The 19,985-nt window shown below is 37.3% G+C and overlaps 1 protein-coding gene across 7 annotated transcripts in view; it reads right to left on the reverse strand.

The window, feature by feature from the left end:
- Positions 1 to 19,985, reverse strand: part of PTPRK (protein tyrosine phosphatase receptor type K) — a 548,248-nt gene that overhangs the window by 217,274 nt on the left and 310,989 nt on the right. For all 7 annotated transcript variants that reach the window (XM_035699505.2, XM_025422992.3, XM_025422993.3 and 4 more), the window contains exon 7: positions 4,397 to 4,690. In XM_035699505.2, coding sequence (XP_035555398.1) covers positions 4,397 to 4,690 — 294 coding nt within the window. The remainder of the gene's footprint in view (positions 1 to 4,396; positions 4,691 to 19,985) is intronic.

Consider the following 19,985-nt stretch of genomic DNA (forward strand, 5'->3'; position numbering starts at 1 on the left):
AACATACATTCCTCCCAGATTTTACCTGTTACACTTTCATTTAACATGCCATAATCTTCTGAAAGGGGAAAAGAAATCACCCACACTAGGAGAAAGAGGGAAAAGAATCCAGGCTTTCCAAGTACCAGAAGATGTGTTTTGAGTCCTAGCTGCTCAGTTGTCTGACATTAGAGAAGTCGTTTTTGCTTTGTTTTTCTGAGTCTTAAATTCACCAGCTACAAAATTGGGAAAATAATATATCTAACTCACAGGTGTGAAAATAAAGTATCATGATAGAGTCACCTCATATGCTGATTATAAAGCAATATAATAACCAATACTTCACTATGAAAATCTACATTTCCATTTTAAAATATAAAATTTACTCATTAATATACAAAAATGAAACCATTTGGATTAATTTGCTGTAAAATTATTTATTGACAGATTTCTGCCAAGAAAATGAAATTTACTACTGCCAGAAATAAAATTTCAATGACTTAATAAGCACATTAAAATGGAATAATATTTGACTTAGAAAATAGTAATAAATACACTCTTTGATTGGTACTTAGTAGTCAAAGATTGTTCCTCTGTGATACACCAAAACAAAGTAAGAATTTCTAAGAGGCAGAAAATAATCATCATTCCTTTGTTATTTTACAAAAAATTTATATCAGACACAAATACATAGCTGAGAAGTTTTTATACTTATTTTTAAGGCTTCCTGATTGTCACCATGCAGCTATTAAAATAGCTATGTCATAGCAATCAGCATTTATTCAACCATATGATATGAACACTACAACTAGAGTGTAGCATTCTCTCAGTCTTGATTAAAATGGAATGTGGAACCAGTACTCAGAGCTTCCACAAATTAATAAAGTGAGAACTTTTCCACAGGTTATTTTTGGGGTCTCAAAGGAATCGTTTCCCCAGATGGTGACAAAATTTTAGGCTTCTGAATTCACCACTGGATACTAGCTAACAACACAGTCAGCGTAAGTTGTGTTCTATTCTGTGTTACAGGACAGCAGGCTGAGGCCAGGGAGGTGCTGGTTAAGGCCGAGAGATCTTAAACTTGGGGAAAGGGGTATGGAACTTGAAGAAGGGAAGAAGATGGACATCATACTTTCTCAATCAATACTGACCCTGTATTTAGATATACAATGTTTATCAATTATATCCAACTTCTGCTTTTCAGAGATTGCTTAAAATGAACACAATATATATTTCCATAAACTTTCCCTCCATTTCTAATAATAGAACAAGATTAGTAGATATTCCTAATAAAACAGTAACCAGATTCTCTCAAATCCACAATCCACTTGAAAGTCAAAGCACTTTTCTTAAGCCATCAAACTATGCACCAAAGGCATCTCCTGTGGACATTTATAAATGAATAAACATAGGTGACAAAGACTCAAAACATGTGAAAGAAAGTTTTAAAAACAAATAGACTTTCTACAGTTGGAAGTAAAACTACAGGTGTCAGTGAGCCTGACACCATTTTATGTCACAAGGCTCACAAATTAAATGTTTCTCAAATAAAGAATTAGAAAAAAAAGAACACTATAATTCCAAATGTCAAGACATTTATAAATTTGAAAGCAACTACGAGTGTAAGTTATTTTTACTCTATCCCCTCCCACAGATATGGTTATTCTCAAAATACCTCAAGCACTTTATAGTCATATTTTTACTTATTGCAGTCAATATGCATTCTCAACATAAGCATTCAATAGGGATAAATCAATGCTCATTAACATGCTGTTTTCATCCAGTTAATGCAGAATAACTAGCTTTAAAACACAATCTCATATACTTGCAATCTCCATTGGCTTGCACACCAATGACCGATATCGAGTAATTCCTGGTTAAACAAAAATCACATTATATTAACAACATATTGTGTGGTTCTGCTAAATTTCAAAGGTCTATTTTAACGAAAACCTTTAAAAGATAAGAAAACGATGAGATATTTAAAAGAGAGAAGTTTGGGCACAGAAGTCAACAGTAAGTCATCAGCAAGAGCTAAATGATACAAAGAGCCCAAATGTCCATCGACTGATGGATAAAGAAGATGTAGTGTATATAATGGAATATTACTCAGCCATAAACAGAATGAAATCTTACTTTTTTTAAAGATTTTAATTATTTATTCATGAGAGACACAGAGAGAGAGAGACAGAGACACAGGCAGAGGGAGAAGCAGGCTCCATGCAGGGAGCCCGATAACGGGACTCGATCGTGGGACCTTGGGGTCATGCCCTGAGCTGAAGGCAGGTGTCACACTGCTGAGCCACCCAAGGATCCCCGAAATCTTGCCCTTTGTACTGATGTGGATGTAGCTATGGAGTATTTTGCTAAGTGAAATAAGTCAGTCAGAGAAAGACAAATACCACATGATTTCAATCATATGTGGAATTTAAAAAACAAAACAAATGAACATAGGGGAAAGAAAAAAAGAGAGGCAGACCAAGAAACAGACTTTTAACAATAGAAAACAGGCTGCAGATGGCCAGAGGGGAGGTGGATGGGAGGATGGGTGAGATAGGTGATGGGGATTAAGGGGGCCCTGGTGATGAGTGTCGGGGGTTTTACGTAAGCGATAAATCACTAAATTCTACACCTGAGCCTTATATTGCACTGTGTATTTACTTGCTATAATAAGAACAAAAACAACAACAACAACAACAAAAACAAAAACACAAAACCAAACCAAACAAAAACGTGGGGAAGGAAAAAAGAAGATACTCGAACAGTAAATCACCGTTCATTATTTTAGTCGGTATATACCTTATAGAGATCAAATGTAGAAAGAAAGGTCATTTTATTGGAAAACATGTGTGGGCAATATCCTCAGTAAAATGAACTCCACTGTTCATCTTTTTATGTTAACATGGGGTATTTAATTTTAGAAGACAGAGTGAGCTATCCTCCAGTTTCCACAAGGTCTCCTAATTTTCAGATTAGTTCTCTGACAAGCTGAGGTTGTGGAGGCCACGTGTCCCTCCCTCAGAAAAGTCACCTACTACAACCAGAACAACCTGCCACATAACCCAGAGTGAAAAGACTGAGTTGTACAGAAACTGTCAAAAGCAAATTGTGTGAATTAGGTTGAGCCATGGAGACGTAAACAATGTCTTCTAGGTCAAGCTGCCTATCAACCACACAATTGATGTACGATACCAAGCAGCAAATTAGTAAACTCTCTGCTGTCGAAATCTCAGACTAACAGTTGAGCAGTTAAACTCCCGGTGAGCATCTTTCAATATAAACATATAAAAATGCATGCAGGTAAACATTAATATATTAAAATTAAGCTGGATTTTAAAATATTTAAAGATGGCCGGATATCAGGTAATTTCATGGGTTTTGCTTTGATTTTAGATCAGTTCTCTTGGTGAGTAGCCCTGGAATACTGTAAAAACAAAAATACTATGAATGTCAAACACATGTTCAAGGAACAAAAGACATTTTATAGGCATTTACATGTTCATAGTTCCCTACAGTATTAGTTTTCGATTTTCAGAGCCTAAATCATTAAATGTTCAAGACACACAGACCCATGCACTAGCTCTGCAGGTGTTTTGACATAATGCTCGATGGATTTAAAAAAAAAAAATGGCTCTCTCGACTAAACTAAAAATCAAACTACCTTCAATAGCAAAATAAAAAATACACTAAAAAACGCACTTGAATAACTGAAACAATTAAATTCATCAGTGGCTTTTAATAAATAGCTAACAATTTCTCCCACTGTAACAATATGGCATAATTAGGAACTACGATATATATTTATGTGATAGTTTTTATTTCACTTTTCATCCTTTCTTTGTGCTTGGTCCACATGCTATTATTTACATCACTTAGTCTCAGCACGGAGAGGGCAGTTAACAAGCCTCGGTACGTCCTACAGCTGGGTTCAAGCTGCTGAGTTCATCTTCGACGATAGGTTTTGTGAACAGTTATCCCACCAAGGCCTTGCTCATGGTAACTTTTTAATCTCTATTATCAGCTTTGGCCTCTGCACTAACCATCACAAAATGACCAAGGGAGACAATTCCCATGTAGCCAAAAGGTATGGAGCATATGCCTGAACTGCAGAAGTTTTCTCTCTCAACAGTGATAGTACCTTCACCAGCATCCATCAGAGATTTTGGACACGCAAGCTGAGCAAAACTGGTGCACGAGGAAGGATCATGGATTCATAATAATACTGAATAATAACAGAGAAACACTGCTCTTAAATAAGTCCAATTATGACACAAAGCTACAATTTACCAAGTTCAATGGGACTCTTCGTGGGACTATATCATGTGCCACATAATAAGAACATTGGATATAGCGTGTATTTTAGACGTCTAATGCTTGACTCCGCCCCTAGGCAGAGTGGCCTGCTAGCCAGTCTTACCTGCACATTTGGTTCTGGTGATTAGTGGAGGTCCTGGGAGCCCTGTCCCACCTTCTCCAGGTCTCGTAAGCAGCACGCGGATCTCGTATTCCGTATCTGGATCCAAATGCCACAACTTGTAAGTTGGGGCATTGACCGCGTGCGTTTCTGTCCAGGATCCTGATGTCATCCGGTACTCCACTTCTTTCAGAATAATGGGACCATCGCCAATGATGGAGTTGGCATTCAGCTGAATCAGCAAATATGTGGGCCCCACACCTAGCAGCTGAGGAGGAGCAATAGGTCTGGGTGGTTCTACAAGAGATGAATGCGCAATCGAATTAGTTAAAAATCCAAAATACTAAAATACCTAGATATATTAATGTCTCTCAAAGCTGAAGGGTTTCATGAATAATTTACTTAGGAGCACATAATAAGTACTTAAGGAAAACCAGAACATGAGTGATCTGGAAACTACTTTTAAAGAGCAGATACTTTCACTGATGGGCTATGACCCTTTTTACCACAAGTTTTCTTTTATTAAAAACATGTTTCTCCAGGAGATAAACTTGTACAGGCACAGAAACCAAGGGGAATAAAGGGGAAATGTTTAAAGATGGATAGCTCTGATTAGCTACTAATAGAGATAGCTGATCCCTCACATTCTGGAGGTCTTAAGACCTCTTACAAATCTCCATATTAATGAATACTGTTGTAACTCTTTATTTCATTCATGAAATATGGCAAAGGAGTGTTTTTGGCTTTACTTTGTGTTTCCTTTCTGCAGAGCTCTGCAGATGAGATAAAGAGGAAGGAACAGCAAAGCTGAACTTAGAAGCCGATGCCAAGCGGTGACTTGTCTCTACACACCCACCACAGAATGTAAGAAATCGAAATTTACACCGAGGCGAAACCACAGGCACTGCGGATCACCAGCCTTTGGGAGCAGCAGGTGATAAGGCAAATGAATCAGACCTTAAACCCCAATGTCAAAGATGTACTACAACTTAATTTCGTAGACCTTAGATATTTGCTTGAAAGAAGCTTTGGCAAACATTAATGTTTGAACTTATAGAAACAATGAAAGATGAATGAGGGCCCTCAGCCTTTTTTGTTGAATTTAACAAGGATGGAGCTGAACTCGATACTGGACTTTATGGAGGACTGCGCCGCTCTAGCTCTGTCCGTGTGGCCTGTCCACGGGGAACCCCATGTCAGGAAGATGCTCCCATCACTACACTGGGGTCAGATCCTTCCTTGAATCTCAAATGACTTTAAAAGAAACTTTGTTAATGTTAACAAAGCGGTAACTGCCCAACTATTGCTTTAAAGGTTTGTGTGCTCATATGTAGAATTTGAGAAACAAACAGATGAACATATAGGAAAAGGGGGACAAAGAGAGGGGAGAAAACCATAAGAGTCTCCTAACTATAGAGAACAAACTGAGGGTTGATGGAGGGAGGTGGGCAGGGGACGGGCTAACGGGTGATGGGCACTAAGGAGGGCGCTTGTTGTGGGCCCCTGGGTGTTATACGTAAGTGATGAATCGCTAAATTCTACCCCTGAAACCAATATTACACCATATGTTAACGAACTAGAATTTAAATAAAAATGTGAAACAAAAAAAATAGGGGTAACTGTTGGCAAGGCGAGAAATATATAGTTACTTTCTATATTTTCTGTTCAATTTTCATATAAACCCAAAAATCTAAGAAATAAAGTCGATTATTTTTTTAAAAAATATTTGTGCATGTGTGTGTTTTAAGAACTAAAGCCGGGGACCCCTGGGAGGCTCAGCGGTTTAGCATCTGCCTTTGGCCCAGGATGTGATCCCGGGGTCCTGGGATCGAGTCCCACATCGGGCTCCCTGCATGGAGCCTACTTCCCCCTCTGCCTGTGTCTCTGCCTCTCTATCTCTGTGTCTCTCATGAATTAAATATATATATATATATATATTAAAAAAATTCCTTCCTATAATTTGCTTTAGCTTTTTTTTTTTTTAAGATTTTATTTATTTATTCATGAGAGACACACGGAGAGAGAGAGAGAGGCAGAGACACAGACAGAGGGAGAAGCAGGCTCCCCACAGGGAGCCCCATGCGGGACTTGATCCCAAGACCCCGAGGTCATGACTGAGCTGAAGGCAGACACCCAACTGCTGAGCCACCCAAGTGTCCCTAAATTTTATTTTAAGTAATCTCTACACCCAACGTGGGGCTCAAACTCACAAGCCCAAGATCAAGAGTCACTCCACTAACATGAGCCAGCCAGGTGCCCCAAAGGAGGGCTATTAAACACAAGCACACACTGCTTCCTCCTTTCCTTCAGTAGGGATGGACTGGAGAAGATACAGAGAGAAGGAAGTTATTTATAAAAGGACAGCCAATATCATTCAAACTGGATTTTTTATTTTAATGGCAACACATGCTTGGACTAATATACATTCAAAAAAAAAAAAAACAAAAAAAAAAAACAACCCTCATAGACAGGTTTTACCTTCTGGTACAGGTTTTTTTTTTTTTTTTTTTTTTTTTTTTTTTAATGATAGTCACACACAGAGAGAGAGGCAGAGACACAGGCAGAGGGAGAAGCAGGCTCCATGCACTGGGAGCCCGATCCCGGGTCCTCAGGATCACGCCCTGGGCCAAAGGCAGGTGCTAAACTGCTGCGCCACCCAGGGATCCCCTCTGGCACAGGTTTAAAGGAAGCAAGGGTTTTCAGCTGTAGCCCAGGATTTCCTTTCAAACCCTAAGAGTAAAACAAGTATAGTTTCCATTTTATGAACCTCTGAACTACAAATATCTCTAACATAAGGAATAAGACCAGCTGGACGAGATCTCTGCATACTAAAGTCAATTTCAATAGTGTTCCTCCAAAATTCATATGACAAATATTTACTGAGTGACCACTAATTGCTAGTCTGTTCTCTATATACTGGTTATTCATATACTATGGCAAGGGAGACATCGTAACAACATATCAACAAATTCATTTTTTGGAAGTGAGAATTATGTAGAAAACAGCATTTTATGGTGAGAGATGGTAGCTACTCTTGTGGTGAGCACAGGATAAAGTGTAGTGTAGACTTGTGGAATTGCTCTTTTGTGCACCTGAAACTAATAAAACATCGTGTGGCAACGATACTCAGATAAAAATTAAAATTAAAAAATAATAATAACATTATAATAATTGAGTAACATCAATTTTTTTTCTATCCAAAATCATTTGAAGCATATTGTTAGTCCCATCAGTAATTATAGCTCATTATGGCAATAGCTTTCAAACTAGTTATCAGTAAAACCATAAGAGCTTGTACTTCACTATGCTCATGTTTAAAATGAAAACAAAACTAAGATTATATAAGATAATGTATGTACTATGGAAAATCTACACGTAGAATGATTTCTCTTTCTATGAAAAAGTAGTTTTTAACACCCAGTTTACAAACTTTACAAAATAATCTGTTCTTGATGGTCTAAAGATTACTTCAACAATACAGGGTCAAAATTGTGTAGAGGGTGAAGCATTCTGATCTTCACAACTGATTTCAATTGAGAAGTTATAACATGAAAAGTTTAAACAAAACCAAAATAGTGGGGATCCCTGAGTGGCTTAGCGGTTGAGCGCCCGCCTTCGGCTCACGGTGTGATCCTGGAGACCTGGATCTAGTCCCCTGTCGGGCTCCCTGCATGGAGCCTGCTTCTCCCTCTACCTGTGTCTCTGCCTCTCTCTTTCTCTCTCTCTGTCTCTTATGAATAAATAGATAAAATTTAAAAAAAAAAACAAAATAGTTAGAATTTTCCTTTATCTGCTAAAGAATGACAAAACTAGACATTTCCTATCGTGGAATTTTACCAACTAACCACTTTTATATTTCAAGTTTACAAAAGTCTTAGTAGACAGAAAGAGAAAGTTGATGTATTTTTCCAAACCTTATACTCAAAGGAAACTGAATAAAGAAATGAGCATAATAGAAGAAATGCAAATATCTTCCCAGACTATCTAAATGTTGCACATATTTTAAGAAGCAGTCTGTATTTTGCGAATAAACTGAGTTGCCTCATATGTGCAATGTTTGTTTTCATTCCAGATGGCTCATATACTGACTAATTTAAGTAGTAAATGAAGTTAAATCCATAGCCTAGTGGGGTTCTAACCCAGAGCCTCAAGGCCTCACACACATCACAGCAGAACCACAACCAGAAGAGGTCTCGTATTTAACATGATGGAGTGATTTGTCAAACGAATTATGAATAGCAAACCTTGGTTACTCTATAAATTTACGAGTATTCAGAAACCTGAACTAATAGCTGTATGCTGAAGGATTAATCTCAGCCACCAAAACTCTGCCCGCCGTTGCTGTGGAAAATAAGAAGCGAACGAGGAAGGAGAGCAGAAGGAAGAGAAGGAGAGGGAAAAAGCTACAACAAAACATATTGATAGAAACAAATGAAAAAGTGAAGTGTAGTATTTCTTCTGCCATTTCTGTCCATTAAGGAAATGACACCTAAGAGAAAATGAAATTTGAAGTCAGGAGATTCTAATTTCACGAAATGCACACGTGAATAGCTGGGTAAATACGAATGTGTTATTTAACTCCCTGACATTACAGTTTCTTCATTGGTAAACCGGGTATTACTCTAAGAAGTGCTAAAGACTTTACATTTCTAAACGTGTCAACAAGCCCCATATTTGCTGTTATTCTGCTTTGTTTTTCCAGAGAGCATATAAATTTTAAAACCCAAAATTAATATTCATCACTAGTGTTTTGTGTACATGAAGAAATGAGTTTGATGTAATCAGGTGCTTAGCCTGAAGAAGGGTAATAATTCACTCTGATTAGTTTTACATCTCACTTGCTATGGTCAAATAAACAAAAGGGCAAGTCCAGTTGTCAAAGCAGTCGCTCAAACTTGGGACCGTGACAATGTTCAGAGAGGCTCGGAAGCATATAGCTTGATTAACAGCACGACTAGACGTGAAATCTAGCATTAAGGAGACTAGTATACCACTACATACTAAATTTTTTATGTTGGAAGTAAAAAGTAGCCTCATATTAGCATACGTATTTTGTTTCTAGGCCCTTGAGAACAAGGAGACTTATTTATAAAATCTCTATTCATTTCAATAAATTATGCATGAATTTTAATCAGCCAGCAAATGAACAAGTAATTGTTCTGCAGCAATATTAATATTCTTCATAACTTAATACACTATCAGACCCAGAGGTGTGGTGCAAATAAATCCCAGCTGTACACTAGGTATCAGCTAAAGCATGCAATCCCCAAAATACAGGATAAACTTTGCCAATGTTACCAATTAACTTTCAATTAATGACTTAAATTCATTATTCTAGATCTAAACCTATTATACAATCGTAATTGTACATTCAAATTGCTTTATTTATTTTATTTCCGATAATTTCAAAAAGTGCCTTGAAATCAAGATAAGTCATTATGAAACTATATCCTCATCCAATTATTCCTATTACAATGCTCTTTTGCAAACATATGTGTCACTTATTAACATTTGGTTAATTAATAAAATGCAGAATCAGAAATAGAAGCCATAAAGCTTGAAAAATGTCAGTTAACGAAGTAAACATCAAGGCAAATGGCACTTCTACATTCATTCCCAAATAAATAAATCGAAAACCTCTCAATCCTATCACTTTCCAAACTGTTTTATTTACTTGTCAAAGAAGGCTTGACCAAAAGTATCCAGAGATTAGCACCCTCACCATAAAAGCAAGTGGCGGCACTGCACTTGTCCCTTTCGGCCACTGTAACAAATACCAACACCCAGACAGCTTAAAACAACAGAAATTTATTCTCTCATAGTTCTGGAGGCCAGGTATTCAAAATCAGTAACGTTGGGTCAAAATCCAGGTGGCACCAGGCCACACCTCCTCCAGGTGACCAGGGAAGAATCAGTTCCTTTCCTTTTCCAACACTTGCTGGCTTTGGGTACTCATTTCATGGCTTGGGGCCACATCACTCCAATCTCTTTGCTCATCCTGCCTTCTCCTCTTTGCCCTGTTGTCAAATCTCCCTCAACCTCCCATTTCAGACCACTTGTGGTTGCATTTAGGGTCCACACTGATAACCATGTCTTCCCATATCAAGACCCCTGACTTAATCACATCCTCAAAGACCATTTCTCCAGGTAAGACAATTGCCATGGGTTCCAAGGATGAGGACCCGCGATCTTCGGGGCCATTTCTCAGCCCGTCCCAGACACGTACTAGGATCTCAGCCTCCTTCCTCAGAAACAGCTCACCTCTACCTTTTCTCCAGTTGTTAAGAAGCTCATGAGCAGAAAATACTTCTCCTGCGAGAGTTTCATAGTGAGGTTCAGAGCAGTGGGAGTTCTACAGAGCAAATAGTTTATCTACACTTTTTTTTGCTATTCATATTTCTAAGGGAATAAAAATAAAGATGAATATTATTACTTCGAATGGCTGCGGGAGTCAATGTTGCCCTACCATCTCCAAATTCCTGTAAAAATCAATATTAGACTGTTTGCCTTGGAGATAGAGATTTTATTTACTATCACATATTTCCTTAAATGAATGGATCACTTCAAAATCTATGTTATTCTATTTCTTTATCTTTCCTCTCTTTAAAATTCTGGACCAGTTCCAGTTAAAAAAGAAAATTCAGTAGTTGATGCTTCACATTGTTTCATTTTCTTCCTCATCAGCTATTAAATGCTGAAGTAAAGACCATAGAGACTGTGAACATGAAGAATGACATCAGGGCACCAGATACCTCAAGCACTTATTTATCAGCTACCTTATAATAATTATCAATTGTTTCAAATTATGCCCTAAAAGGATAACAATATAATTGAAAGGTACTGGAGTGCTTCAAGAAACTCAAAATAGTTAACATGGATGAATAAGAAGATGACCTTTCTTCCCATAAGAAATGGAGAGCAAGGTATGGACAATTAGCAGCGTTTTCTTTGGGCGTCTAATATCATATGGATGACAACATACTTTGTTTCACTTTTCCTTAGATGTTGAAACATGAAGTACACATTTGAAAATTTTCAGATTCAGGGAACAAGGTTTCTCCTGGACCCCCATTTCATGAACTGTAATGCAGACCTATTTACAAGAGGAGTAATAGTTCTTTCATGGTTTTTCCACTCCATGATTTCTCAGATACTTCAGATTTCCAGTCCTAATAAATTCCTTAATGAGCCAAATACCTCTCCATTCACTCTTCTGGCTATTATCTCATATTTTTTGCTCGTATCAATGATGCAATTAGTAAGTTCTATATATTACCTTTCAGATTAATTACTACTTTATGTTTACAATTTGTGCACTGATGGATTTTTTTAAGCAAAATAATCTTAAAATGTAATATATTGAAGAACTTTTTTAAATCCAACAATCTGATTGTTAAGACACTTTTTTTCCAAATCATATCATTCAGGAAGCTCCTAAGCTTGACCTGGTCAAATAAAGCTAATACTGGGACATCACACAGTTTGGATGTTGTTACACCTTAGGTTCCGATGCCAGCACCTGGACCAAACATCAGTGAAAAGGAGCGACTGTCATCTATTATCATCTCCACGAAAATCAGATGAGTGCTAGCATGTAGTTGCCATAGATTATGGAAAGAGTGTGTACTGTGACCCACTGCCCATACGTACAATATTTCACATGCAAAAAAACTTCTGGGAACCATGAAGTAATAAATACACATGATTTCTGTTAAGTATATAGAAATACTTTAAAGTGAGAAAAAATTTCAACTGGATAGCAAAGCTCTCAGTGATGTATATGTTTGTTTATGCTAGGTATATTTTAAAGATTTATTTATTTATTGGGCAAGGGAAGAGCCCAGTGGGGAGGGCCAGAGGGAGAGAGAAACTCAAGCAGACTCTACACCAAGGGAAAAGCCCCACTCAGGGCTTGATCCCATCACCCCAAGAGCACGACAGGAGCTGAAACCAAGAGTCAGTGGCCCAACCAACTGTGCCATGCAGGTGCCCCTATGTTATGCATTTTTAATTGCTTAAGTTAAAAACTTTTTTTAAAGATTTTATTTATTTGAAGTAGAGTGTGAGAGAGAGTATGAATAGGGGGCAGAGGGAGAGGAAGCGAGTCTCAAGCAGACTCCCCATTGAGCAGAGAGCCCCATGCCGGGGCTCCATCCCAGGACCCTGAGATCATGACTTGAGCCCAAGGCAGACGCTTAACTGTCTGAGCCACCCACACGCCCAGTATGTATTTTTTTTTCCAGTATGTATTTTTAATCACAAATAATTATGTAGAGCTAAACAAGAGTTTCTTCATTCCCTCCCAATGGCTCTTCCTTAAAGGCAGTTGCTCAATGATTAAAGAGTGGTAATGGCTTTGAGTGGGCTGAGAAAGGATTACTTAAGATTACGAAATGCACAGGATAGTCCTATAAAATGAATTTTCTAGTCCAACAGCCTCCTCTAGAGAAACATCACACCGTAAGCAATGTCCATGGCTTATGCTTACCTAAAATTCTATCACATTTCCATTTCTCAAAAGAACAATGGAGCAGAATTTTGAAGAAGAGGTTGAAAACCCTGAACAGGTGACCATGTATTCACATAGGCTTGACCACGGTTGGCGAGGAACAGTTAGATGGCATTTGACTACACAGCAGGCTTACAGGCAAGTGAACTGATAATGTTTTTGGAAAACAATCTACCAATACAATATCACGAAATAAAGATGTGTTTAAAGAGTGAAGTAATCCCACTTCTGGGAATTTAGTGTAAGAGGATAATTTACATCTCTGTTTAGACGAGCAAAAAAGCAAACAATCAAAATATTCAACAATAGGAAAATAGAGACACAAATTATGGTTCAATAATTATCTGTTCAATAGAACTTCACACAAACTTCAAGGACTCAAGTTGTTAAATTCATAGAACAATTGTTGGGGGATATTTAAATATTTAAGTCTATTAGAGCTTACATTTTAAAAAGTAAAAAAATATATATCTCTAAGGTAAAAAAGAAAAAGAAAAAAGAAAACCAGCAACCATCGCCACCAGAAGGAAATACACCAAAAAGCTACTAGCAGTGACTGGGGAACTTTGAGACCATGAATGATTTTACCTTTTCTTTTATCTCTGCTTTCAAATAAAATTTGTAATGTGCTAACAAAACTTTCACATCATTACATTCTCAGTATTTATCAGTATCTAACAAAGTTCAATAATATTATAGGAGAATGAATGGCTGGCTAAATTACACCTTGAGGAAAAGAAAAAGCTGTCACTGTAAGAAAAAGTAAACCTACATAAATTCTATCTACCCCATACAAGAAAATGCAGACTATGACTTCCGTGTGTGAGCCATCATCTGGGGTGACAAGAGTAAAACTTTGGGTATTTGTTTACTAATTTGTTTTCAGATGATGAAATTAAGTCCTCAAAAATATACGATTTACCACCTTGAGCTCTGAACCATGTAGGTGGCAGATTACTCTGACATTGATACACAGCACCTACAAAATGTTACTATTTAATTAAAGGAGTTAGTTGACTGGAACAAAAGAACATTTTCTAAGCAATTGCTTAGTAACCAAGTGGCATCAAATGATTTATCCAGCTTGTAAAAAGGGGTGTGGGGGGGATATGCTCAGCTACAAACATGTAATAATTCTTAGCCTTTCAGTCAAATTAATCAATAAATTTTTAAAGGATTTTTCTTGTGAAGAAAAAGTACTTCTATATATTAAACATCTGAATACATAATCCCATTTAGAAATGCTATCAAAATATGCAATTGCACTAATATCAGAATACACTAATAAGTTGAATTTCTTGAACAAAATTTAATTCGGGGTAGGAAAATTCTGAAACTAAATGTGTCACTCTTAATATTAAACAGCTATTTTGTCTTTCAATTCCTGTGTGATATGTATTCTTTTTTTTTTTTTTTAAACTGCAAGATCTGTAGAATTACAGTATTTAATCTCAATGACATGGCTCTTTCCTGCTGCCTAAGTGCTGAAATAAGAAGAATCATTTCAGCAACGAAACTGCAAGTTTTGCATACTGAATTTTATCTCCTATGCATTACCACGGCATTTTATTCATCTTGATTTGAAAACACTGCTGCAATAACTTTATTACCTGCTTGAAATCAAAAGGCACAGCAGCAGCACACTATTTAAGATCTGCCAGCAGAAAGTAAAAATAAGGTTAAGTTCATATTTAACGGATATGAAAAGGCAGAGGGATTTTGAAAAGTGAAGTTTATCTGCCTTTAAACCCACGTAATCTAACTGCAAGATAACTGAATTTTTCTCTTATTGTCCAAAAACCAGACTCTGCCTCGTTAATATCTATGCAATGAACTGGTTTAGAATCATGAATTATTGCAATGATTTAACAACTTTACAAAAGCCTCCTTCAGTCCCGTAATACACATGGCAGCAAACCACCTATGGTATGATAAATATTAGGGATCCCCTTGATTGAGTCAGTAGCCGATACAAAAGATTTCTTACGGCCACTGAATCCCTTATTTCAGCTTGGTCAGAGTTAAAACTGTTCACGCATTTAGAGGAAAGAACATCCACTCTTTGATTCCAAGAATAACGATCAGGTAAGTAGTAAAACTGGAAAAGTGTTCAACTCTGTTTGGTTCCCTCAAGTCTAGGGCCATAAATAGATGGTAATCATATCACCAGTTCATCAGTCCCCTTTATGAGGTAGAAGAATAATATACATACATACATATTTTTAAGAGACAGGAGGGGAATTGCATCTGTCAATGACAATAACATGGTAAATATGCTTAGGTCATACAAGCTGTTATTCCACTCCAGGTGATAGGCCAAAGGATTTAGAGTAATACCATTTATATTCATTTCACATTAATAAGCACTAAGACACAATGGCTGACTCCGTAAGCCAAGAGGTAGCAATTAAAAGAAAAAAAAAACTCCATTGCATTATCTCCATGTGGAGATGATGATATTTCTATCTACACACAAAGGTACACACATGTATCTATGTATATGTACATGTACATGCAATCTGCTTAATGTAATCAAGGCAAAAAACAGTACTAATTAAAAATATCCTGACTCTTCCACAACTAGAATATAAAACACTGGAAAATCTCTTGAGCCTAAATTCTAAATTTTAAGGTATTTTAACACTATGCAATTTTCCAACATTTAATTGTAACCAAACACAATCTATGTTTGCCAGTGTGATCCCTAGGTCTAAATACTCTGTTGCATTGACTCTTATAATACGTAATAAGCACATGTTCACTATGAATATGTACTTTGTAATTATTCCAAGTCAATTCAAAACAATGCATGGAGTTTTTATGTGCATGTAGCCAGCAACAGATGGCCATGCAACTAATGATGTAGCACAGTAATGGTATCAGGAGACATAATTCAAGGATCCTGGTTCCCAGGCATGTAAAATCCAAGATTTTACTGACCCCGAGTTAATCAGGAAAACTATTATTTACCTGTTATTTCTACACAACTCTTCAGGGTACAGAACGGCCATCTTTCAGCTAGGCATATCCCTCTATGTACACAAGTGATAGATTTATTTTTTTTATGAAAAATAATTTGTGATGACATAGTATAAACAAATGAGTAAGACTTCAGTCACATAGATACCGCCTCTAGATAATAGGCTTCATATACACACTACTAACTGCAGAACAGTCATAATTTTGGATGCTTTTCTGTTCAAAAAGCATAAATCTTTGGAGACTTTCAAGATCTTCCAAGCAAAGAAAGTGTGCCATCAGCTTAAACAGATGCTACTCAGTTTTATAATGTAAAGATTTGCAATATAGACTTATTTCAAAGGACAAATTATGTAACTTAGCAATTATAGAGCATTTCCTCCACTTTGAGATAAAACAATACAAAAAAACAATTCTATGTCCTATTGAGTTAGAGGTCAAGAACTTTTAATGTGAACAGAGTTCAGAAGACGCAGTCAGTGGGACCAGATCAATCGTCCCTGATGGTGACTAGGTAAGAGTCAGGCAATCCCAACCAGGGTTTAGAGGACAGATTTCTGTGCATTTCTACTTAAGTCTTTGAACTAAGAAAAGCAGGTTTCCATGGGTAACTTGAGAGTCAACAGGTATAATGATGAAAAAAAGGCAATGCTGTAAAAATAGAGCCATCAATGTGGTCACTGTAATTACAAGGACTTGTGAACACCTATTTTAATCATAGAGCTCTATTAGCCTTCCTTGAGGGGACAAAATGCCTGTCTCCCATAGTTAAAGTGCCATCAAAAATAAAATCACCACACCTAGTTTTATAATCAAATGGAAATAGGTAGACAAGAATAATTATAGACCTGTCTGATAAAATAACAAGACATTTAACCATGTAAATGGTTACCAGCCAAAAGACATTTTACACTGCTGCAACAGCTCAACCGGAAAGAGACCTTTGATTTTCATTCCCTTAGACCACCCCTATGTCCACACTATAATGAGGGTACCTAGATGTTGAGAATATCAAAATAAATTATACTATATAAAACATAAAGCACTGGAAGGCAGCCCAAGTCGTGAACCACCAATGCACAGAGAGAGAAAGTTTCCAGAATAGTAAAATGAAGTGTGTCAAGACCATAAGTAACACAATTATACAGCTAAGGGACTGGGCTCTTCTTTAGCAGCTACTGCTGCTAAATGGCAAGAAATCTCACTATTCTACTCTGACTAAATATCATGCCTTTTAAAAAGAAGGACACGAAATGGCTACTGACCTAGACTGTTCATATATTCTTTCTGTGAACTTCAAATTTTCCATCCTTCTGCAACATTAGCCAGATCAACTGAAAACTTGCTAGGGGAAAAAAATAATGCGTAAAATGTGCATTTCATGGACATTGAAGAATCTTGTAAACAGTACTTTCATCAGTGGACTAAAGATAACTAAGAATTGGCTAAGGAAATCTTTAAGTATTATAAAGAGGAGAAAAAAGTACCATGCTTCTTTGGCATCCATTTTTATAAAATAACACACTTATAGAAGTTGGTAACTGAGACATCTCCATATTGTACCTGAAGGGCATCATTTCTTGTTCCAAAGCCATATACTTTTATTTTCAAATATGTATGTTTTGCCTACATTCAAGAGTTTAAGAGTTTGACATTGGGCAAACATCAAGAAGATTAGTTTAGAAAGTAACCATAGAGGTATACCAGATGTATCACTGCTATAAGGCATAATGGTGTGTTGTAAATGTAGAAACACTAATTTGGGTCTAGATTTTTTATTTTTTAATTTATTCATGAGAGAGAGAGAGAAAGAGAGAGAAAGAGAGAGGCAGAGACATAGGTAGAGGGAGAAGCAGACCCCCTACGGGGAGCCTGATGCAGGATTCAATCCCAGGATCCTGGGATCATGACCTAAGCCAAAGGCAGACGCTCAACCACTGAGTCACCTGGGCATCCCTTTTTTTTTAATGATTTTTTTTTTTTTATGTTTTAAGAGACAGAGCATTAACAGGGTGGTGGGGGTTGGGGACTGAGGGAGAGAGAATCTTTTTCTTTCTTTTTAAGATTTATTTTATTATTTATTTTTGGGAGAGAGGCAGAGGGAAAGGATCTTAAATAGACTCTGTGCTGAGCATGGGATCCCAGGGCTAGATCCCACGACACTGAAGTCACGAACCCAGGAGAAATCAAGAGTGGAACGCTCACCCTACTGAGCCACTCAGGCACTGCACAGAGAGACAATCGTCAGCAGGCTCCATGCCCAGAGCAGAGCACAAGGTGGGGCTCAATGTGGGGCTTGATCTGACCATACTGGACTGTGACCTGAGCTAAAAATCAAAAGTCCAACACTTAACCAACTGAGCCACCAGGTTCCCAGGCCTGGATATTTTTAATATTGTTTCAAAAGTTAGTTTATTTCAATATATAAATGTACATAATATTAAATACCTACTCTACGGATTGTGATTTTAAATGCTCTTTATAAATTTAAGTGGCAACTATGTGGTGAGGAAAAGGACAACGGTGAAGCCTGCATTCCCTAAGCCATGGTCCTAGCAACTTTTCTTGAAAGAGATTTATTTCTACTTTATTCTCTCTCTTTAGAGATGCCAGGGACAGCGGTTACCCTGGGGGGTTGGGGGTGAGGCTGGCTTCTGCGGGGCTGGTGGCATTTTTTTTTTTTTTTTTTTAAGATTTGGCTGTTTATTGGTTGGGGGCAGGGGGACATTCACGCCTCTGCACATGAGCAGGGGGAGGAGCAGAGAGAAATCCAGAAGCAGATTCCCACTGAGCACAGAGCCAGGTGCAGGGCTCAATCCTAGGACCCCGAGATCATGACCTGAGCGGAAGCCAAGAGTCAGAAGTTCAACTGACTGAGCCACCCCGGTGTCCCAACATTCTACTTCTTGATATGGATGCGAGTATACGTAGTTTGTGAAAATTCATCAAGCTATACATTTATCAAACTATATTGTTTAGTGTACAGTGTTCTGTATGTCTTATTATACTTAAATAAGAAATTAAAACACAGATAAGGAGAAAGATAACTGCGTATCTAACTGGTCCAAATCTCCTATTTGCAAACTCACCCCCAGCACACAACTCAGAGATCATTAACACAATGTGAATCTCATCCTGAGATTTAAAATTTTAAGTCAGTATTTATGGTAAAATTCAATTTAGTCCAAGTTTCTCTTGAAAATACGTAATCACTGGGAAAAAAAAAACTAATACATATGTTTTTCCTTCTACACTTTAGTGCATCAGCTCTTTTGACTTCTAAAATTTTAGAATATCTGTCTTCCAAAGAAAAAGAGGAATGTCCATCTGCAAAAGTTTGGGCATTAAAATATTCCAGCCTTTAAGATGGGTCAAACACATCATGAAGGGAGTAACTGAGTTAACAGTCACCTTTGCATATTAAGTATATTTAATGAATATGTTAAGTATATCACTCCATCATATAAGGCATCCAGTAAATTCACTTTCTGCTTTGTAGCTGTAAGTTCTTGAGAATGATTTGAACTCATTTATATATGAATATTATTTTTGCACAGTTCATACATTTTCCACAGCATCTCTCCATTATCATCTCCTGTAACTTAACATTATTCTGGAATCACACCAGTTTTAGGTCATCATTAGTGTCTTGACAGTATTTAAACCTGGATGGCATTGCCACTGTCCGTTCACAGAAAACACTCTGTGAGTTCATCCAATACCATTTCTCTAGATTTTAACTCAGGTGGCAAGCACAGAAACGGAGCCACTCTGCAAGCAAGTTGTGTGAAAAGGGGAACTTGGCCCATGATTTGACTTTCCACATAGAGTTTGAGCACATCCCTACCTTGGATATAAAAATAGACTAAGTGGAGGAGAGAACTTCCTCCAGAGCAGACACTGAAAGTTTTCTAATCCTATTACAACCAAGCTGAAAATAATAAAGGTAACCTGCAAAGAAAGGAAAATGAAAATAAAAAATAAGCCAGAGAGTCTGAGATTTTCATGAGACTTGATCAGAGATGGCTGGACCACAGCAAAGCCTATCGTGCTAAGTGCCATCCGGGAGACGGTCTGAAGCTGTTTAATATTCAGATGAAATTA

This window comes from Canis lupus, chromosome 1 (genome assembly GCF_003254725.2).
Source record: "Canis lupus dingo isolate Sandy chromosome 1, ASM325472v2, whole genome shotgun sequence".
In the NCBI taxonomy this organism is placed as follows: Eukaryota; Metazoa; Chordata; class Mammalia; order Carnivora; family Canidae; genus Canis; species Canis lupus.